Raw genomic sequence first — 20461 nt, 5'->3', positions numbered from 1 at the left:
AGCCTGTTCTCTGTTCCAGGGAACAGCCACATCTCCTTTGAGCTTTGGGAAATTTTCTTCCACCCGCAGCGCTGCTATAGCTCGTGATTGGATTGTTCCCTGGAGGTCTGAAATAAAATGAGCTTAGCAAACCACAACTGTAAAGCTCTTTGGGAAACTTTCCCTGTCTGCATCAAATGATTCTTTAAACAGCTAATGGCGCAGACTTTGGCAAGTTACCACAACGCTGAGCGCTCTTTGTTCTGTTAACTTGCTGTCTTCTGCTTGAGTGGCTTCGGTAGCTGGCACAGAGGCTGGGTTTGGAGGCGGCAACAACTTTATCGCTTGCTGCACTTCTGTGCTTCGCCAGTTGCAGGGACCTCAGCAGGGGAGGACGGCAGGGCGAGGGCTCCCCGTTCCTGTCCCTGCTGGGGCTGGCCAGGCCATCTGTCTCGCAGTCACCGCAGCTGCCTCGCCGCTGCTGGTTCGCAAGGGTAGAAGTAGCTGAGTTCGTAAGCGGGCGTTCATCCCGCCTGGCCCCCGCGCTCGTCACAGGCCCGGGCGTCCTGGGTGGGTGCCTCAGGTGCTGGCTCTCCCGGCCCCGTGCCCCGGCTGCTCTGAGCATCGCTGCAGCCGGTAACTGGCCGTTCGGGGCAGCGGCCGTCAGAGCCGCGTGGCCCTTCGTCCCGTCCTTGCCAAAGCAGAGCCTCCGGCTTTGGCCCCGCGCGCTCCCCGGGGTGCAGGGGTGCTTTAGGTTCAGCTGCTGCCGCCGGGCTCTGGCGCGCGAGGCGAGCGCAGCCTCGGCGCTGCTGGCCCTGTCCCCGAGGAAGGGACCCCCTCGCTGCTGGGTTTCCCGTGCCGGTCGTGCCCTGCGCATCGCTGGGCCCTTCCCGGCTCCCCGCAGAGCGGAGCAGGGACCAGGTGGCACACTGGGGCCGGCCGGGCACCGGCAAGCACCCTCCTCATGCCCTGCCCACCCGTGAGCACCCTGCCCTGCTCTGGCGAGCTGGCCGCTGCTGACGGCGAGACCCGGGCGTCCCAGGGGAGGCCCGAGGCAGAGAGCCCATCCTGCGCGGCGCGGCTGACCCGCAGCTCCGCTCCGCAGCCGTGCTCCGGCTGGGATGATCGGCGCCTCACCTCTCGGCGCCGTGCCCGCTGCAGGCTCCCCGTGGCTCGGCGGGGCCGGGGAGAGCGAGGCAGACCCGCAGCCGCGGAGCGAATCCGCGTGGAGGGCAGGCAGTCACCTGGCTGTTCCCGAAGGGACGCGCCGGGTTCCCCTGGGAGGAGAGCTGGCTTTCCTGCGGGGAGACGCCTGCTCTTTCCTGCCGAGGCTGGCGGTAGCACACGAGCAGCCGAACCTACGCTTGTCCCCTGAGCGCTGAAGACCCAGTGACGTGGCGGGCACGGGCAGCGTGTCCTTGGCATGCTTCTCCCCGGCTGGTTCTGAGCACTGCAGCAAGCGTTCTTCCTTCCCGTTTACTCTGGATTATCTAACGCTCCCTGTTTTCGGAGTACTCCCATCAGTCTCTTATAAAATGTGCTCCTGCTTGTTGCAGATACTTGGCAAATAGGTCAAAAAGGCACACTCTGGCAATGACCAACCCTACAGCTGAAATCCCTCCAGACTTGCAGAGGCAGCTAGGACAGCAGTCCTTCCGACCCCGGGCTTGGGCTCCACACCTGGTACCCGATCAGCACCGGTGAGTAATGGCACCGGCCGTTCGGGCAGCTTTGCGCCAGGAAACCCGCTCAGAGGTCGTCCGGAAAGGAGCTCTGAGGACGTCCCGCTTGGCAGGGAGGGGTGAGGAGGAGCAACTACGAAGAGCAGACCCACGGAGCAGAGGGTGTCTGAGCGCGCTGGGGACGCTGCAGTTCTGCGCTGGCGCGGGCTCCGCGCCTGCAGACGCAGGCACCGCAGGGCCGGGACTCGGCTGGCTCTTCCCCCCGGTCCTGTTGCTGTGGCTGGAGACGGTTTGCCAGAGCGGCTGCCGTCGCCCGAGGGTTGGGACCGAGCTGTTGGTTTCGGAGGAGAGCTTTGCTCTGTTGCAGTGGCACGTGTCAAGCTAGCCGCAGGTAGCAGCTTTTCCACAGAACGCTTTGGAGGCAGACGCAGGCGAAAGACTGCACCAAGAGTCGTCTACACAAGAGCTTCCAGACCTCACTGTTCTGCACCAGAGTTGTGTGTTTTGACTGCAAAGTCTCTTTGCAAAGCTCCTCAAGAGTCATTGGGTTTCTGATCGGAACCCCTGATGGGAACGATGTGGGGAAAGGAGGCTGGGCTGGGAAGAAAACCGCAGTGTCTGGGAAGGAGGGAGCTGAGGCAGACTGGATCTAAACACGCTCAAAATGTGCGGGTGGGGCACTCCTGATGGAGAGGGGGCTTCATCTGGCACAGAGTCCTCGGCCCAGCAGCAACCTGGAGACGCCGATGCCACAGAGGGAGCTCGAAAGCTGTGCTCTGCACCTCCCGGCGCCGAGAGCGCAAGCCAGCCGCAGGCTGCGGGGTTTGCTGCCCGCTGGTCTCGAGCGTTGAGCAAGCGGTCGCCTACCGGGCGGGATCGGGGCTCGGTCCCGCAGCCAGCTCACGCCGGCAGGCTCGGCAAAGCGCTTTTTATTGTGGCCAGATACCTGCTGAGGTGAGCACTGATGTAATCAGCAGAGACGGGTGAACTCTGAGCAGACTGAGGCCGTGCTGGTGCCACGCTGGAACTCCGGAAAGCCCCGATAAGCACCTCTCCGCCCGGACTTACTCCCTCGCGGAGGTGCTCGGGGGGTGGGCAGAGCAGCAGGGGGGAGATTTCTGGGGTCACGGAGAAGCGTGACAGGAGGAGGAGGAGTGCAGCTTGCCAAACAGCCAGAATGTGCTGTGTCCTGCGTTAGGGATTGCTGCAAATCGCAAAGGTAAGCTGGGTCACTCGGGCGCCGCAGGAACTGGCTTTTCACAGGACTGCTAAAGCACACTCGCCCTGCAGATGTGCTGGTGTCACCTCTGCCCCTTGGCCGGGGACGCCTGCGGCTGCCTTGTTGCGTCGTGAGCGGGCTGGTATCACTCATTCCACCCTCAGTGTCGTGACGCACCGTGAGCCTGCCTCACGCTTTACCTGCGACGTCACGGGAGCCGCATCAGAGCACGGCCCAGCCAGATCGCCCGGGCTGCGCCGGGGCACGCACGGCACGGAGACCACCGGCGGTCTGGTGCCACCGCATAGAGACCTCAGGCAGGGAATGGCGGTGGGCTGTGTCTTACCGCTGAACTTACGTCAAGCCATCTCCTGACGTGGCACCCGGCTTTGGTCACGATAACGTAGTATCTGAGAGCAGAACTGAAGTACCACCGCTGCACGAGGCGGTACCGTCGTTCTGCCTCGGCCGCGTGGCTTTGGGAGCCTCAGCGTAGCTCTGCCCGTAGCCGCTGCGTTCGTCAGCACAGCGGGGCATGCAGCGGGTCAGGGTGATGGATGGGGTGGCATCGAAAGGCAGGGGCACGGCTCGGTGCAATCTGTAGAAGCTGAAGCGTGTCCTGCGACGGCAGACCGCGTGGCAAGGAGGGGACCCCCAGCGTCAGCCAGCTGCTGAGCGCGGGGAGCCTCTCCGGGAGAACACGTTTCGCTTCGGGGAAGAGGCTGCAGCGAGGAGCCGTACGCGGAGTAGCCGCAGCGTAACGTGCGTGCGGTGGTGCGGGTCAGGGCCACGCCGGCGCGCAGCCGGGCGGGCTCCCGGTGGCCTTAGTGCCAGGGGTGCCGTGCAGGCCACGTCTCCGCGACCGCCTCGCGGGCGAAGGCTGCTCCTGGGGCCTGCTTGCTGGCTTTTCCGGGCCGCGCTGGCCTGCAGGAAGGCCCGTTGTGCTGCGTGTGGAGAGCCGGCCTTGCGCCCGGCGGCAGGGCGGGAGCTGAGGGCTTGGCTTTGGTGATGGGGAGCCCCAGCGCCGCGAGAAAGCCCCTCCGGGGACAAATGGGGCTCTCTGATGGTGAAGAAGAAACGGCGTTGGAAGGGAAGGCGCTGGTGGTTCCACGCCGGCTGTGCCTGCCTGCCGCCCGGCCCCTCCTGAGCGCCGTGCCCAGCGTCCCGCAGCCGCGGCACTGCCGCTGCAGCGACGGCACGGCTCGCGCGGCAGAAGGGTTTCCCCTGTGCGCAGGGCTACGTTCCTGCCCTCCGTTTTTGTGTTTTAACTCGGTGCGTCTCTAAGCACGGGTGGCGGCCCCCCTTCCTCCTCAGAGGCTGCGGAGCGCGTCGGGCTCCTTCCTCCGCGTGCCCCTCCTGGTTCCCACAGGCGTCAGATGTAGCCGGGGGCCCTGGGGAGCTGCAGGCTCAGGGAGCGGCTGCCCAAGAGGTGAATTGTAGCTTCTCGGGGTGCTGGATGGTTTCTGTCAGCCTTTGCCATCTGAGGGGTAGGTGCACCTGTGTGGATGGGCAGTGAGCTGCTGCCCATCTGGAGTCTGGTTGGCGGCCGAGTCTCTCCGGCCCGGGACCGCGCTTACCTGCCCGGGCACGGCGGATGCTGGGTAATCCTGTTTGCTCTTCACGGCGATGCCTTGATCCGAAACGTGGTTTATTCTGGGTGAGTGGGCAGGGAGAACTTGGCGTGGCTGGTGTAAACGAAGCGTCTCTGTACTGGAGTTTGGTTTTAGCTGGCATCACTAACCCCCTGCCCGCTGTGTTCAGTTCTATTTACAAGGACTCCAACACTCTGCACCTCCCCACCGAACGCTTCTCCCCGGTTCGGCGCTTCTCCGACGGTGCTGCCAGCATCCAGGCGTTCAAAGCCCACCTGGAGAAGATGGGCAATAACAGCAGCATCAAACAGCTTCAGCAGGTAAACGAGAGGGCTGGGGGTCCCAAAAAGAACCTCCGCAAGGGGTTTTTATTGCCTCAGCCTTGCTGCTTCGGGAAGCAGGAGGTGAAATCTTTACCGCTAGCGGCTGAGGACACGTGGTGGTGGCTTTCCAGCCGAGGAGCTGTTCCCCTCTAAGCAGACGTGCTGTTCACCTGCAGGCTGGGAAGCGGGGGGCTTCCCCCGCCCCCTTTCCTGGGGAGCAAACCACGCGCTGTGCCCACGCGTGGGCCCTTCTGCCCGCCCCTGTGGGTCGCACCACCGCTGTCAGATGGCGGCTGCTGTTCTCCCGCATCTTCTGTGCCAGCACAGCTTTGGGGCCGTGCCGGGGTGTCGCGGGACAAGGGCAGCTCCTGTCGCCGGAGTTCGGAGCGTGTGGTACGCCGTTCCCTCCGCAGCCGGCGCGTGTGTCACCAGTGCCCTGAGCAGGATCTGGCCCCGGGACGGGGCTTTCGCCTTGCGACACGGCAGAAACACGAGATGCTCTTCTCATCTCCAAGTTGTCATTGCTTGAGCTTTGGGCTTGTGTTTTTAAGGGAACGCAGCCGTACCAGCTTGGTGTCACCCGTTTCGTTTCTGTTGGCTAAGGCACGAGCTGGCCATGTTATTCCAGACCTGATTCTGTCTGACTAGATGGCTTAGGCTTTCTTCACTGCCTTTTCGAGACGGGTAGGCTGCAGAGTACCTTTTTGCACAGCAAGCTTGCCGCGCACAGAAGGGTGACTTAGAGGGTCTGTCGGGTTTGTTACAGGAATGCGAGCAGCTTCAGAAGATGTACGGTGGGCACATGGACGAGAGGACGCTGGAGAAGACGCAGCAGCAGCACATGTTGTACCAGCAGGAGCAGCACCATCAGATTCTTCATCAGCAGATTCAGGTACTGGAGCCCGAGCCAGACCTTCTGAGGTCTCGGCTGTGCCCGCCCGCGTCGCTGCAGGTACAGCGGCTGAGCGGCTCTCGGGGGGTTGAGGAGGGTGGAGTGCTCGCCTTGCTGCAGCGGGAGGCAAGGCTGAAGGACTTCAGCAGTGATGTTTGCACAGCTGCTGCGATAGCCAGAGCTGCGGTCAGGGATTTTGAGTGCTTGGTGAACCTGGGTGTGTCCTACTTCACCGAGAAGTGTTTCCTAAATTTACTAATTGAGACACTATTGATTGCAAACGCTTCTTGTTTTCTTCTGGTGACCGGTTCAGGACTGCATCCGGCCACCCCAGCCATCTCCACCCTTGCAAGCTCCATGCGAAAACCAGCCAGCTCTGCTCACTCACCAGCTTCAGAGGTAAAGAAATTGCTGTAGTAAAGCTCTGGGGAGTGGGGTTTGGTCGTAGTGAAGCTCAGGGATGGGCTAACGCACCTGGGAGAGTCCGGGGCTGAGCTGGCAGTGTATAGAGTTGGGATGGCGTGCCCAGCGCCCAGGTGAGTGTGCCTGGTCCTTTCCGCTGCCTGCTGTCGGGAGGACTTTTAGAGGCAGAGAAGCACGAGATCCCACACAAGGGCTCTGCGGTGTTTATTGTTTAAAGCAAGAGCAACGCGGCACTCGGCATCAGCTCTCCCGGTCTTGGTGAGGAGCAGGCATGATGAGAAGGTGCCCGTTTCCCCGCGCAGGTTACGGATTCAGCCATCCAGCCCGCCCCCGAACCACCCCAATAACCACCTCTTCAGGCAGCCGAACAGCAGCCCGCCTCCCGTGAGCGGCAGCGTGCTCCAGCCCCATGGTAAGCGCCGACGTGCGCGGAGCCGCCCGCGCTCCTCCGGGGCCGTGGGCTCCCACCAGACCTCGGGGCACAGCGGCGTGGGGGTGCCGGGGCTGCGCTCCCCGCCACAGCCCGGTCCGGTCCCCGCGCGGTTTGCTGGTGGTGTAGAAGATTCTCCATCTGGCAGCAAGGGCCGGTGCTATCGAGAGCTTGCGAGGAGCCGCCAGCTGGAACGTGCTGCTGGGTTTCTCGTCACAAGACCCTTGCTTATCGCTCCCAGGGGTGGGGAGGAGGGGCTGGTGTTCTTGGGTTTGTGCAAATCGCTGTCAGCTCCGCTTTGTTTCTCTTGCGGCGCGGGGGGCTCCAGCTGTGACCTTTGCCCGCTGGCGCAGCGCGAGGGAGCGGCTGGGAGCAGCGCTCCTCGCCACGCGCAGACACGTGCTGGGGCTCCCGCTGCGGCCCCAAAGAGCAGTGGCTGCCGCGCGGGGCGGACCCGGGCCAGCCCGCAGCAGGGTGCTGAGGGTCTCTGCTCCTTGCAGGTGCCGCCTCCCAGTCCCAGTTCCAAGGGATGCCGTCCCACAACACGATGTTCCCGCAGTCCGGTAACTGTTCCCCTCCCCCGAACATGGGGCTGCCGTGCCTGGGCCTGCAGCAGCAGTCGCAGCCTCAGCAGGTCACCATCCAAGTGCAGGAGCCCGGCGACATGGTCAGCAGCAACCTCCTGCAAGGGGCCTCGGTGGCCGGGCAGGGGCTGCCGTCCCACGCGCGGGGTTTGCCCCTCAGCCCCGGCGCCAGCCAGATGCAGATGCAGCACCGCGCCAGCCTGATGGCCTCCCTCTCCTACGGCCACCGGCCCCTGTCCAAGCAGCTCAGCGCCGACAGCGCCGAGTCGCACAGGTAAGGCCGCCGGCCGCTCCGAGCTGGGAACCGGGAGCGAGAAGGGGGCCGACGCCGGGGGCTGAGACAGGGTTTCCTTGGCAGCCCGGGGCCGCGGCACTGGTGTGGGGGAGCGAGCCGTCTCCCTGCCGCCGGGCAGCGGCTCCGGAGCCGGGTCAGGGCTCCGGGCTCCGCAGGGCTGCTGCGTGCCCCGGCTCGGGGAGCACCTCGGTCTGCCGCCCGCCCGGCACAGGCAGCCTGGCGTGCCGTGCCGCGCCGCGCCGGAGCTGCCGCAGCGCCGTCACTCCCGCCTTTCCGTTCTTTGCAGCCTGAACGTCAGCAGGTATCCCCCTGCCAACTACGACCAGGTGCACTTACACCCCCACCTGTTCCCGGAGCAGCCGCGCGGGTCCCCCGGCAGCTACAGCCCCTCGGCAGGAGTTGGGTTTCCTCCCGCTCAGCAAGCTCTGAAAGTCCCGCAGCTTGACCAGTATCCCAGCTTCCCTCAAAACGCACATCAGCAGCAGCAGCAGCAGCACTACACTGCGTCGGCACTACAGCAAGCACTGTTGTCCCCAACGCCTCCCGACTACAGCCGACACCAGCAGGTACCGCACATCCTCCAGGGACTGCTTTCTCCCCGGCACTCGCTCACGGGGCACACGGACATGCGGCTGCCCCAGGCGGAATTTGCACAGCTCATCAAACGGCGGCAGCAGCAGCAGCAGCAGCAAGAATTCCAAGAGTTGTTCAGGCATATGAGTCAAGGGGACGCTGGGAACATGGGCACCAGCGTGGGACAGAACCTCTCGGAGCGCCAGTCGTTGTCGTTGCCTTACCAGAGCGCTGACACCTACCACCCGCAGAACAGCCCCCAGCATCTCCTCAAAATCCGGGCGCAGGAATGTATCCAGCAGGTGCCCCCGTCAGTGCCACCGCACGGGTACGCGCACCAGCCCGCCCTGTTCCACTCGGAGAGCATGGAGGAGGACTGCACGTGCGAGGGGGCCAGGGACAGCTTTCCGGACAGTAAGAGCCCGAACACGTTGACCAAAGGTTGCCACGAGACCCCTCTGCTCGGGCACGGGGACCCCGAGTCTTTGCTAGGAACTGCTAATCACGCGCAGGAGCTGGGGCCGCATCAGTACAGACATCAGCCCGCGGCTGGGTTCGGCAGGAGTAGGGTGCCCAGCAGAGGTAAGGCTTCCTGCCGCTCGCCGCGCCGGCAGCGTGCCGCTCGCCTGCCCGCCGCGGGACGCCGGCGCTGCCCGGCCCGGCCAGGGCTGCCCGACGTGGCTGGCGTCGCGCGCCGTTACCTAGGTTCTTCTTGGCTTTTGTGGCCTGAAGTGCATCGCGGGCAGAGCCTCTGTAATGCACAGTCTGAAGTGAGGCGGGAGCGCGGCCGCCGATTCTCTGCGGGGTTTGACCTACTTCTGCAGGCGGGGGAAGGCCGGGGCCCAGAGCACCGCCGTCGCCCCGGGGTGCCGTGTGCCGCCAGCGTCTCGGGTCGCGGCGGCGATGCTCCCGTCCTCTGGCAGCAGTGGGCGAGGAGCAGCGAAGTTCCTCGCCTACCGCCCGCCGCAGCAGTGCGTTCCTGCTCCGGAGAGCAGACCCTGGCCGTGCCGGAGCCGCCACGAACGTGCACGGGGAGGGCAGCGGTGACCGTCCTGCGGCTCGGGCTGCCTGGCAGCGGCTCCCCTGCCGCCTTGGGCGCTACCCTGCTCGAACTGGAAGGGCCGGGTGCTGAAGCAGGCCAGTCTAAACCTGCCGTTAGCGTCTGAGACCTTGTCACGGGGTGGAAGCAGCCGTGCCTTTGCTCCTCGGCGGCTGCGTTGGCGGCGGCGCGCTGCAGGAGGAATTCCTGCCTGGGCTGCGATTCCAGGCCTGCTCTGGGTGAAAAACGCCATCCTGGCCCCTGGCTCTCCGGGCTGAGCCGGGCCCATCGGTATTCCCTGCAGCGCCGAGCCGCGCTGGTCCGAAGCCATCGGCTCGCCCTTGGCACGGAGGAGCCCGGGGCGCGGGAGGCCCGGCTTTGTCTGGGGACACAGCGCGGGTCTGTTGGGGAAGCGCTGGGCGGGAGCAGGCTGGCTCGCGGGCAGCGCCGGCCTGCCAAGGCCTGGCCCCCCGGGCGCGGGGCAGGACAAGGCTCGGTTGTCTGAAGCCTGCCTGCATTTCGGGTTAGCCAGGCGGTCGCTCTGGGACCTCGGTTTCCCCGCGGCGCTCGGAGCACGAAAGGGGAGAATCGCCCCGGGTCGAGCAGAGCCTGGAAGCGCTCTGGTGTGTTTGGTACCGAATTGTGAGTTTGCGTCTTGACACCCCAGGGCCCTGGGCGAGCAACAAGCTTGAACGAAGTCAGAGGCGAAGTTTCGGCCCCTGTGCTGATGCTGTTAGCCCCAGTTACACAAGGGAAAGGGACTTTGGACTACAAGACTTCGTAAATGAGTAAAAGCGAGTAAATGTTTACAAATAGCATTGTGCAAGCCCTTCTGACAGGGCTGCTCAGAGGCCTCACGTAGTAAACTATGTCCTGAGATGCAACCGCCCGTGCCGCTTTGCTCCTAGCCGCAGTAGCCCACTCGGAGTCAGGCCTGCGCGGCTCCGGCTCCAGGCAGAGTCGGCAGCTGAGCTGCCGAGGTACCCTCACCGGCGCTGCACTCCGGCGAGAGCTCGGTGCGCTGCCGCTGGGCTTCGCTCGGGCGCGTGTAGCGTGGCTCCAGCGGTCCTGAGCGCGCTGGGCACCAGCGCCGAGGGCTGGCCGTGGAGACGTGCCCCGGCCGAGCGCGGCTCCTCTCCCCGAGCGCCGGTGCCGGCAGCCGGGCTCCCACCCGTGTCCCTGCGCCGTGTCACGAGGCCGCAGCTTCTCTCGCGACGGGGGGCATCTTCCTTCCGCCCCAGCTCAGCCAGCGCCCGTGACTCTGCAGTAGCCTGGGAGTGTCTGTGCCTCCCGAGGGAGCGCGCTAACCCTGATGGCAAAGCCCTGGCTTGCTGCTGAGCGTCTGCCCGAGACGGCAGCCGGAGGCCCTGGGAGCGTCGAGCAGGTCCGTGCTCGGGGTGCGAGCGAAGCGCCGTTGGACGGCTCTGCTCCGGCCTCGCCGCCCCTGGGAACGCCTCGGCGCTGGCGGAGCCGAGCTGGCGGCGCTGGCCCTGCCCGGGCTGCCAGCGTCACATGCCGCACCGGCACAAAGGCTGCCTGGCACCGGAGCCCCGGCCCCGATGGACGTGGGGATGAAAGGCTTTCCTGCGGCTGGGGCGAGGGAGGGGGCGCGAATTCAGGCCGTCCTGCCGCTGCGGCCCGAGCCGTGGCCCCGGAGGTGCCATGCTGGCAGCGGGAAGCGTGGGCTTCTCAGCTGGGTCGGGGCTATTCCCGGCCGGGGGTCCCGTCCCGCTGTGCCTCGGCGTCCGCGGCGCAGGGGCCGGGGCTCGCTGCCGGAGAGCCCTCCTGCGCCGGGGCTGTTTGTGGAGCTGGAGAAGCGGGCTGCTGGCCCAGACAACCGTTCCCACAGTTGGAGCGGCGTCCCGAGCCGCGTGTGGGTGGCACCGCTCCGCCAGCATCTGTTACCTCATGTTTTCCTTCTCGTTTTTCCGGGAAAGCTGACTGTTAACCGCACGTAACCCCGCGGTTGTGCAAAGGAAGGGGGCGGCCGGCTGCCCCGGGACGGGGTTCCTGCGGGCCTGCCGTGCCTCCGAGGGAGGAAGGGCGTTGGGAGCGGCGTGCGAGCCGTGCCGGCGTGCCCGCCAGCGGCGTGGAGAGCTCAGGTGGCAGCCCGCGCCGGGACGGGCTCTCGCTCCGACGCGGGGGGCTTCACGGCCGGGTCGCTTTGGGGAGCATCGTTTGGCGGCTCGCCGCGCGGTCCCGGCCAGGAGGGGTGGTGTCCGGCACGGCGGGAGATGGCTGCCCGCTGGCCAGAGCCCGGCAGCGCTGGCCGGGGCTCTACCTGCAGCTGCGTCACCTCAGGGCAGCTCCCTCGCGCTCGCGTCCACGTCGGCGTGTTTGCGCTCCGCAGGGCTCCTCGCGGGCAGCGAGCCGTTGACGTGCGTCGCACCCGGCGATAGGCTGCTCCGCAGCCCAGGACTTTATTCAAAACATCGTGTTCTTGATGACGAGAGGTTCTGCTCGATAGGAATGTAGCCTTTACCCTCGGTCACAGGAGCGTGCGGCGCAGCTGGACTTTGCCAGGCAGAGCACTCGTGTACTCCTGCGGCCAGACCGTGGGAGGGCAGGGAGAAGTCATCTGATCAAAGCCAGCATCCTGGCCAGCTCTTCCAGTAAGACTGGGTTGCTGACAGTTGCCGAGGGGCCCTGCTAGAACATCCCGTGTGGAGGCTGCTCCCTCCGCTCTTGTGTAACGGCGGGGGCAAAGCGGGAGGAGGGCGAGCGGGGGCTCGGGGCAGGCAGTCGGAGGGGTCTGCCTCCCGTGCTGCCCCTGCCCTCGGGCTGCTGTCGTAGCCCTGATCGGAGGCAGCCAGCCCCGAGATCTGCTGCGAGCGCCGGGGTCTCGGTGCTGGAGGGAGACGCCTGCCCGAGTGCCGGGGGGCCCCGGTTCCGCGTCGCTTCGCCAGGAGCGGCCGGGGGCCCTCTCCACCCGGGCAGCGGTGAGCGGTTGGTGCTGCCCTCAGATCTCAGACCCAGAGTTTCGCAGGGGCGTGCGGCGCTGCGGAGCTGCGGGTGCCTCCTGCTAATCTGTCGTTTTTCTGTCTTGTCTGATTTTCAAGAGTCCATCGCAGGGAACTGTATGGACAGGAGTCCCCCCGGCCAAGCGATGCAGGTGCCTGACCACAACGGCCTGGGCTACCCTGGGCGACCCGCCTCCAGCGAGCACCCGCGGCCCAGGACCCTGCAGAGACACCACACCATCCAGAACAGCGACGATGCCTACGTAGGTTTGCAGCGGCCTGCGCCCGGCAGGGCTCGGGGCAGCGCAGGGCTTCCTCCGCGGGTCTGGGCTACGTGCGAGGCGTCCCTCGGGAAAGGCAGCGTCCCGCGCTGCGGGGCTGCGGGCGCCAGACGCCGCGGGGACGCTTCGGTTAGCGCGCCCCGTTTGCTTGGTGCCGGAAACGTTTCGACGGAGACCGCTGTGGACGCGCTCCTCCTTCGCTCGCCGTTTGCCCCAGGCTGGCGGTGGCAGCCGTGGCGTCTCGCCTTCTTCCTCCGAGGTCCTGCTGAGCAAACGGCCAGGGCCACCCCAGGCCCGGCCCTGGCCGCCGAGGGCTTTGCGGGCTCGCCAGGCGCAGCTCTGGGTTCTGCCGTGGCCCTGCCCGAGAGCGCAGAGCGGCCGCGCCGCGGGCAGCTGGCCTGCCCCGCTCCCGCCGCCGCCTCTGCTGCGGCTCCCTGCTGCTGCACCCCGAAGGGGTCTCCCCTGGCTGGGTCTGGGGGGACGTGGCTCTCCAGCCCGTTCCTGTGCCGAGGGCACGGCGGCTGCGGCCGAGCCGTGCCTGGCCTGCAGTTTGCCCTCGCGCGTGCGGCAGGGCAGCCTCGCCCCGAGCCTGCTCTGACTGGGTCCGGCTCCGTCCGCAGGTGCAGCTGGACACCTTGCCGGGGATGAGCCTGATGGCGGGCAAAGCGCTCAGCTCCGCTCGCATGTCCGACGCCGTGCTCAGCCAGTCGTCGCTGATGGCCAGCCAGCAGCTGCGCGACCGGGACGGCGAGGGTGAGGCCCTGGCCGGGTGGCAGAGCCATGGCGTGGGGAGCTCCTCGGGGTCCGCGCCAGGGGCCGAGGGACCCGCTCGCAGTCTGCCGCGCACAGCCGCTCTCCCCAGGGGAGCAGCGCCCGCCGGGAGCGGGGCTGCGGGGTGGCTGTGGGATGGGGGCCGCCCCTGGGGCGCTGCCCGGGCTGGTGGGAGCCGCGGTCGGCGCTGCCTGGAGCGACGCGGGGCAGCTCTGCCTGCGGCGTGACCCGTCGGGCCGCGGCAGCCTGCTGGCCTGTCCCCGTGCCGGAGCTGGAGCTGCCCGGTGCTCCTCGGGCCAGCCCCGATGCCGTTCTTTGGCCTTGCAGAGTGCGGGGAGAGCTTGGAGGGTCAGGAGCACCCCAGCCTGGGCGACGGCAGCCAGCATCTCAACACCTCCTGCTACCCGTCGACGTGCCTCACGGACGTCCTGCTGAGCTACAAGCACCCGGAGGTGCCCTTCGGGATGGAGCAGGCGGGGGTGTAGCCAGGAGGCAGTGAGTATTCCGGTGGCCCCTCTGGGCCTGGTGCTGGGGGGGCCTCGGCCCCGTGCCCCGAGGGGCAGACCCCGGCCCTGCGGGTCTGCGGAGGGGGCTGGGGGGCAGAACCGGCCCGCTCGGGCGGCTCCTGACGTCTCCGCTGCTTCTCTCTCCTGCAGGTCCTGTGTACAGCTTTGAAACGAAAAGGTCCATTTTAAACCAACAGTATCTAGCAGCATCGCGCCAAATTGCCGTAGTATTTCTGACGAACTGGGATACACGGCCCCTTTCCTCGTAATCACTTCGCCCAGCGTGTCGTTCCTTTGGTTCCTTTGATTTCTGCCATGTTTGCCTGTAACTCCAGCTGTCACCGCAGTAACCCCCGGGGAACCCGAGTCCTGCGCCTCGGCAGAGGAGTCGCGGAGCCCGAGCACCGACTCTGCTTTGGGGGGCTTCTGCCGCGCGCCGGCTCCGGGCACCGCCGGCCGTGGGGACGGACGCCTCGCCGGAGCCGGCGGCCGCGGCGCGGGCTCCGCCGGGATCCGGAGCCGCTCCCGGAGGCCACGCTGTCCTCCCGGTCCTGGCCCCGGTGCACTGGGGAGGGGCCCGGCGGGAGCCGAGCCTGGCAGCGCTGGCGGGGGCGAGGACGGCGCCGGGCCGGTGCCGCTGGTGCAATACGCTGCTGGTGCCGCTGGCTGCGGGTCCGCGTGCCCCAAGGGTCGCCCCCGCAGCCCCCGCCGCGCCGGGGGGCTCTGCTCTTTCTCTCTCCTGGCCTGACCTAGGGAAGACAGATTTTTCTTGGTTTTCTTAGCTACTCCTCCTGATCGTGTAGGAATTGTTTTTTGGTAAATGTTGTTTTATTATTATTGTTATTAATAAAAGGCAAAAGGAATTTCTGTTTGAGAGAAATTTTTAACTAGATTCTGTTCTATATGAATTGTGACTTGCACCTTTTGTTCAAAGTATTTTATTTCTTTTAATGACATTGTACTTGTGACTGATTTTCTCTCTCGTGCCAGTGGCGACAGTGCTCTTCTCCTTTATACCGTTGGGACGTGCGTAGATCTCTTCTTTGTCCTTCTCTCCATCCTTTCCGTGACGGACAGAGCGGGAAGCCCCCCGCGCCGGGGCTCGGGAGCACTCGCTGTCATCGTTGCCTCGGGGACTTGACAAGCTGCAGCTCCAATTCTTCTTCTGGACACTTTTCTGGAATATTTTATATAAAAAAAAAAAAGGAGAAATCGACCCAGCCCTCCTGAATTTGCACAGAAGGAAGTGTGACAGCAGCGCGGCCGAGGCGACTTTGCTCTCCTTCCCCGCGCCTCCTCCCGGCCCCCCGCTCCCCTGCCCGGGAGGAGAGCGCTCGCCGGCTCCGCCAGCCCCACGGCCCAGAGGGGCGAAGCCCGGCGCCGGCAGCGGGGGACGCGGGGCGCGCGGCGAGCCTCCCGCTCCCTGCCCTGGCTTTGGTTCCCTTTTGTTTACATGACACTGTACTTCTGGGAGAGTCGGCGGCCACCCCCAGCAAGCAGCCCCCACAGCAGGGACTCGCTCACCCGTGCCATTTCGCAGTATCACACTTTTTTTATCATTGCTTTGTATTGTAGTAATCAATACGCGCCGTATATGTTGAATGTATATTAATATACTTTGCTATTATTTCTGTTTTTTGGAAATGTCAGAAGTATTTTTTTTTTTTCTTCCTCATTTATGTTGGACTAAAAAGTTTCGGTAAATCTTCAGTCCATTTTTTGTGGGTCACTTGCAACTAGTCAGTTAGTTGGACAGTGGGATCATGACAAATAAAACCATGATTATGATCTTCCCTGGTCTCCTCTTTGCCCCGTTGCTCAACGCCCGCTGGAACAGCCTCGGCGCTCTGGGCGGCCGGGGGCGAAAGCTCAAGGTGCAACAGCTCCCAGCCCCCTCCGGCGCCGCCGAGCCCCCCACCCGGCCCCGGCACGGCCACGGCCGCCGCGGTGCCGCCGGCTCCACAGGCTGCCGGGGCTCGGCCGAGCCCGACTCAGCGAGCGGAGGATGCGTTGGGCTCTGCCGGGGGAGAGGGCTCCCGAGCTCCCGGCCCTGGGGTCCCGGAGCTCCGCTCCAGCTCTGCCCACGCGCTGCGCAGGGGAACGCGGCGCTGCGGGTCCAGCGCACCCTTCCCAAGCCAGGGTCCCCAGGAGCGGGGCACCGCGGGGGGCTGGAGGGAAGGGAGCCGTGCCTCCGGCACGCTGCCGCACCGCGGGGATGGCAGACCCAGCGAGCTGGTCTGGGCCTGGGGCCGCCGAGAGCCGCTGCTGCTCTGGAGTGGGGAGCGTCGCTTCACCGTGGCATCGAGCAGCCCCTCCTGCCGCCCGCGAGCCCCTCTGCCAGGGTCCGTGCCCCCATTCCCCCGTCCCCCCTTGCCCGGCAGCTCCGCTGGGCTCAGCCCTGCGCACGGGGTTCCTGCGGGTGCCCCGCAGAGGGGTGAGGGGAGCAGCGTGGGGCTCACCGGCCCGGGGAGGACGGGGCAGGGACCCCCAGCGCTGGCGAGCGGAGGACGAGGGGCCTGGGTACGGCCGGGCAAATCCCCGCGGGTGTAAACCCTGTCCCCGGGCTGCCGGCCAGTCCCCGGGGAGCCGAGGGGCCCCGGCGAGGCCGCTGCTGCGGGCAGGAATCTGGGTCAGCGGGAGCGTAAACAGGCTCCTTGGCCGGCGAGGCGCGTCCCGCGGGGAGCTCCCGTTGGCCGGCCGCCGCTGCCGAGCCCGCGCTCCTGGGCGCTGGCCCACGGGCGCGATCCTTGAACTCTGCGCGCCACATCGCCTGCGCCGGGGAGCGGTTTCTTGGGCTGCAGCGCTGGCTTATCTCCGGGAACAGCCCCCTCCGGCATAAATAGCGGCGGCGGGGAAGCGGCTGGCTCAGACGGGACGACCGGCGGCGCGGCAGAGAGCTGGTAAGAGCCCGGCCGGCGGCGGGGACCGGGGACCCGCCGAGGCTGGCTTCGCCCGGGGCCCCGCGCCCAACTCTCTCGCTCTGCCCCCAGGTCCAGCGCCAAGATGAGAGCCGTGGTGGTGGCCCTCGCCCTGCTCTGCCTGACGGGTAGGTCCCAACGCGGCTGCGGCTGCGGCGGCTGCAGACCCCGCTGCTGGGAGCGCCTCGCGAGTCGGGCTGCAGCCGAGCGGCCCCTCGGTCCCCCCCGGCTCCGGGCAGGTCCCTGGGGCAGCGACGCCTGTCCTGAGCGCGGCGAGCTGTCCCCGCAGGCACCCAGGCCCGCTACTTCTGGCAGCACGATGAGCCCCAGGCGCCCCTGGAGCGCCTCAAGGACATGGTGGACGTGTACCTGGAGACGGTGAAGACCAGTGGCAAGGATGCCATCACCCAGTTCGAGTCCTCCGCCGTGGGCAAACAGCTGGAGTAAGCGGGGAGGGGCGGGGGGGGGGACGGGGGGTCCCGGGGGCCGTGCGTGACCTCCCGCCGCTGCCCGCAGCCTGAACCTGGCCCACAACCTGGACGCGCTGGGCGCAGCCGCCGCCAAGCTGCGGGAGGACATGGCCCCCTACTACAAGGAGGTGCGGGAGATGTGGCTGAAGGACACGGAGTCGCTGCGCCAGGAGCTGACCAAGGACCTGGAGGAGGTGAAGGAGAAGATCCGGCCCTTCCTGGACCAGTTCTCCACCAAGTGGACGGAGGAGCTGGAGAATTACCGCCAGCGCCTGGCGCCCGTGGCCCAGGACCTGAAGGAGCTCACCAAGCAGAAGGTGGAGCTGATGCAGGAGAAGCTGACGCCCATGGCCGAGGAGGCGCGGGACCGCCTGCGCGAGCACGTGGAGGAGCTGCGCAAGAACCTGGCGCCCTACAGCGACGAGCTGCGGCAGAAGCTGAGCCAGAAGCTGGAGGAGGTCCGGGAGAAGGGCATCCCCCAGGCCGCCGAGTACCAGGCGCGGGCGGTGGAGCAGCTCAGCAAGCTGCGCGAGAAGCTGACGCCGCTGCTGCAGGACTACAAGGAGCGCCTCACCCCCTACGCCGAGAGCCTCAAGACCCGCTTCATGAACTTGCTGGAAGACCTCCGGAAGAGCGTGGCCTGAGCCGCCGGCCGGCACGGCCAGGGACTGAGCCCGGCCCCGCTCCCGCAGCCGCCCCGGGGCCGCTCCCTGCCCTGCCCGGGGGGCTTCCCCCGGGGGGCTCCGGGGACCGGCCGCGGGAGCCCCGGGCCAGGCCAGCCCCACGGCGTCCTCCCTGGGGACCCCCTCCTCGCCTCCCACCGCCTCCCCGCCGCAAACCAGCGTCGGTCTCCGCTTTGCCTTCCTGTTGTCAAATAAACACGACTTAAGTTATTGGAGCTGGCTCAGTCCTTGCCGTGGATGCTGGGGGGGGGTTGGCACGGGGTGCTGGGGGTCGGGGCGCTCGGGGCAGGGGCTCGGGGGGATGGAGCGGGCAGGGGGGTGCCCCGGGCTGTGCCCGCCACTGAGCCCAGCTCACCCAGGGAGGCTTGGCCTCTCCCCGCGCCCAGGGCTCTGCCGGGGCCGTGGAGCACGGCAGGGCTGGCGATTGTGAAGCTGGATCCCCCGGCCTTCCTCGCCCCGCGGTGCACGCTCCCCCTCGCCGCCCACCCGCTGCCGTTGTCGCAGCCGCCTGCTTCCGCACCGCCGCGCTGCGAGGAGCGCGACAGCGCGTGGGGAGCGGGGGGACCCCTGCCCGGCCGGCCCCGGCCCCGCTGCGGGGGGCACGCCGTGGCGAGGGCAGCCGTGGGGCCAGGCCTGGGTGTGCAGAGCGCGAGGGTGACGTCCGTCGGCACCGGCCCCGGGCGCCGTGCCACCCTTTGGACCTCAGCATCACCGCTGCCGGGCGGCTCCCGCCCCGCCAGCCGTGCCCTTCGGCCCCGCCGCGACACATCAGCGCCGGCACCGCGTGGGCGCATCGCCCCGAGCCGCGGGGTCCCGGCTGCTCCCCACGGCGGGGCTCGGCGGGAGCGACGCTGCCCCGCACGTACGCAGAGCCACATCCCCACGGCCCTGTCGCAACAACCCCCCAAGCCCATGTCCTGGCACCCTGGGCGCCTCGCTGCCGGCAGTGGGTGCGGGGCTGGGGGCTGCCCCCCGCCCTGCACCATCCCCTCTGCCCCGGCGTCCCTCAGCCCCAGGGCGCCCACACACGTACCCCTGCTCTGCCCTGGCCCCTGGCACCCCGCTGGCAGCTGGCAGGGCGGCGGCTGATGTCGGGGCTGCGGGTGATGTCGGGGCTGCGGGTGATGTCGGGGCTGCGGGTGATCTCAGGGCTGTGTGCGTGTCAGGCGCTTCCACGTCGCGACCTTGCTAAAGTCCAAGCCTGGCCGCGTGTCACAGGCCTGCGTGGAAGCCGCCGAGGGCTCCCCGGCTGCATAAATAGCGGCCGGGCGCTGGCGGCACAGCAGGTACCGGCACCGGCGGCAGCGCGGGTGAGCGGCTGCAGGGAGAGCCGGCGGCTGCGTCGCCCGCGCTGGGGCAGGCGGCAGGGCTGGGGGGCTGCTGGCCCCCGGGCTGCCCTCACCCCGCTCTGTGCTCCCACAGGCATCGCCCGGCGCTCAGCATGGCTCCCAAGGCGGTCGCCCTCCTCCTGGTGCTGCTGGTGGTCTCGGGTGAGATGGGGGTGCTCTCGGGGTGGTCCCGGGCACCCGACGGCCCCGGGGAGCTGCCGAGCAGGGTCGTGCCGGCGCTGACCCCGGCGTCCTCCGGCAGGGGCCCGGGCTGATGTCCAGCCGGACGAGGTGGCCAGCGTGCTGTGGAAGTACTTCACGGAGCTGGGCAGCCATGCCAAGGAGACGGCGGAGCAGCTGCAGCAAGGCGAGATCTCCACGCAGCTGAAGTGAGCGGGGCCGCGGGCGCGGGTGGGCGGTGGCGGGGCCGCGGGCCCCCGGGGCGCTGACGTCCCCCCTCTCCCCAGCACCCTGCTGGAGAGCAACCTGCGGAGCGTCGGCTCGTACGCCGAGGAGCTGCGGCGGCGGCTGGTGCCCTTCGCCACAGAGCTGCAGGCGCGGCTGGCGCAGGACTCGCAGCGGCTGCGGGAGCAGGTCCAGCGCGAGCTGGCGGAGCTGCGGGCCGAGCTGGCGCCCTACGCCGAGCAGGTGCACCAGCAGATCGGCACCAGCGTCCGCCAGCTGCAGGCCAGGGTGAGCCCCCACGCCGAGGAGCTGCGCTCGCAGGTGGACCGCGGGGCCGGGGAGCTGCGGCGGGCGCTGGAGCCCTACGCCGCCGAGCTGCGGGAGCGGCTGCAGGACAACGCCGAGGGCGCGCGGGCCGCCCTCGGCCCCTACGCCGACCGGCTGCAGCAGCAGATCGACAGCGGGGTGCAGAGCCTGAAGGAGCGGCTGGCGCCGCTGGCCGAGGAGCTGAAGGCGCAGGTGGGGCCGAGCGTGGCCGAGCTGCGGCAGGGGCTCGGCCCCTACGCCCAGCAGGCGCAGGACGGCCTCAGCCGGCAGCTGGAGAGCCTGACGGCGCAGATGGAGCGGGCGGCGGAGGAGCTGCGCGCCCGCCTGGCCGCCAGCGCCGAGGAGCTGCGCGTGCAGCTGAGCCCGCTGGCGCAGGAGCTGCGGCAGGCGGCGGGCAGCGACGGCGAGGGGCTGCGGCAGCGCCTGGCCGCCCTGGCGCGGGAGCTGGACGAGCGCGCGGGGCGGGCGCTGGAGGCCTTCCGGCAGCAGGCAGCCCCCTTCGGCGAGGCCTTCGGGCGCAAGCTGGCGGAGCGGCTGCAGGAGATGAGCGGCAAGCTGGGCTCGGGCGCCGCCGGCGTCGAGGACCACCTGGAGCTGCTGGAGAGGGAGGTGCGGGAGAAGGTGGCCGAGTTCCTCAGCACCACCTGGACGGAGGAGAAGCAGGCGGAGGAGAGCTGAGACCCCCTGAGCGGGGCGGCTGGCCGCACCCCCGCGCCGCGAGCGCTCGTGGCCCGTGGCAGAAATAAACCGTCCCCCTGCAACGCGTGTGCCGCTCTGCGTC

At 67.8% G+C, this 20461-nt stretch overlaps 4 protein-coding genes across 8 annotated transcripts in view; 3 read left to right on the top strand and 1 right to left on the bottom strand.

Annotated features, from left to right (window-relative positions):
• SIK3 (SIK family kinase 3) overlaps positions 1-15342 on the top strand; it is a 74111-nt gene extending 58769 nt beyond the window's left edge. For 2 of the 4 annotated variants that reach the window (XM_075442577.1, XM_075442578.1), the window contains exons 15-25: positions 1536-1679; positions 4642-4792; positions 5562-5687; positions 6001-6086; positions 6413-6522; positions 7041-7398; positions 7706-8574; positions 12091-12254; positions 12893-13025; positions 13371-13538; positions 13700-15342. In XM_075442577.1, the coding sequence (XP_075298692.1) occupies positions 1536-1679; positions 4642-4792; positions 5562-5687; positions 6001-6086; positions 6413-6522; positions 7041-7398; positions 7706-8574; positions 12091-12254; positions 12893-13025; positions 13371-13528 (2299 nt within the window). In that variant the 3' untranslated portion in view covers positions 13529-13538; positions 13700-15342. The remainder of the gene's footprint in view (positions 1-1535; positions 1680-4641; positions 4793-5561; positions 5688-6000; positions 6087-6412; positions 6523-7040; positions 7399-7705; positions 8575-12090; positions 12255-12892; positions 13026-13370; positions 13539-13699) is intronic. The other 2 variants (XM_075442579.1, XM_075442576.1) reach the window with 1 other exon arrangement.
• PAFAH1B2 (platelet activating factor acetylhydrolase 1b catalytic subunit 2) overlaps positions 1-20461 on the bottom strand; it is a 640582-nt gene that overhangs the window by 65464 nt on the left and 554657 nt on the right. The gene's annotated exons all lie outside the window — the stretch shown is intronic.
• Positions 16381-17830, top strand: APOA1 (apolipoprotein A1). The gene is made up of 4 exons (XM_075442580.1): positions 16381-16449; positions 16540-16595; positions 16757-16910; positions 16984-17830. The coding sequence occupies exons 2-4, from the start codon at positions 16553-16555 to the stop codon at positions 17579-17581; spliced, it is 795 nt and encodes a 264-aa protein (XP_075298695.1). The 5' UTR covers positions 16381-16449; positions 16540-16552; the 3' UTR covers positions 17582-17830.
• On the top strand, positions 18894-20441 carry LOC142364060 (uncharacterized). Of its 2 annotated transcripts, none has more exons than XM_075442414.1 (4): positions 18894-18906; positions 19043-19110; positions 19211-19337; positions 19416-20441. In XM_075442414.1, exons 2-4 carry the CDS (start codon positions 19062-19064, stop codon positions 20356-20358), a joined length of 1119 nt encoding a protein of 372 aa, XP_075298529.1. In that variant the 5' UTR covers positions 18894-18906; positions 19043-19061; the 3' UTR covers positions 20359-20441. The 2 variants fall into 2 exon arrangements, with proteins under 2 accessions (XP_075298529.1, XP_075298528.1); XM_075442413.1 differs by lacking the exon at positions 18894-18906 and adding an exon at positions 18916-18930.

The sequence above is a fragment of the Opisthocomus hoazin genome, chromosome 24 (genome assembly GCF_030867145.1).
Source record: "Opisthocomus hoazin isolate bOpiHoa1 chromosome 24, bOpiHoa1.hap1, whole genome shotgun sequence".
Lineage (NCBI taxonomy): Eukaryota > Metazoa > Chordata > Aves > Opisthocomiformes > Opisthocomidae > Opisthocomus > Opisthocomus hoazin.
The sequence above is the reverse complement of the archived record's forward strand: the minus strand, read 5'-3'. Positions and strand labels throughout refer to the sequence as shown.

Bases quoted from the DNA above. Each gene is read 5' to 3' on its own strand.
- APOA1 (XM_075442580.1), top strand. From the start codon at position 16,553: ATGAGAGCCGTGGTGGTGGCCCTCGCCCTGCTCTGCCTGACGG. The intron at 16,596-16,756 runs GTAGGTCCCAAC...CTGTCCCCGCAG, and splicing joins CGCCCTGCTCTGCCTGACGG to GCACCCAGGCCCGCTACTTC. The intron at 16,911-16,983 runs GTAAGCGGGGAG...CGCTGCCCGCAG, and splicing joins GCCGTGGGCAAACAGCTGGA to CCTGAACCTGGCCCACAACC.
- LOC142364060 (XM_075442414.1), top strand. From the start codon at position 19,062: ATGGCTCCCAAGGCGGTCGCCCTCCTCCTGGTGCTGCTGGTGGTCTCG. The intron at 19,111-19,210 runs GTGAGATGGGGG...GTCCTCCGGCAG, and splicing joins GGTGCTGCTGGTGGTCTCGG to GGGCCCGGGCTGATGTCCAG. The intron at 19,338-19,415 runs GTGAGCGGGGCC...CCCTCTCCCCAG, and splicing joins GAGATCTCCACGCAGCTGAA to CACCCTGCTGGAGAGCAACC.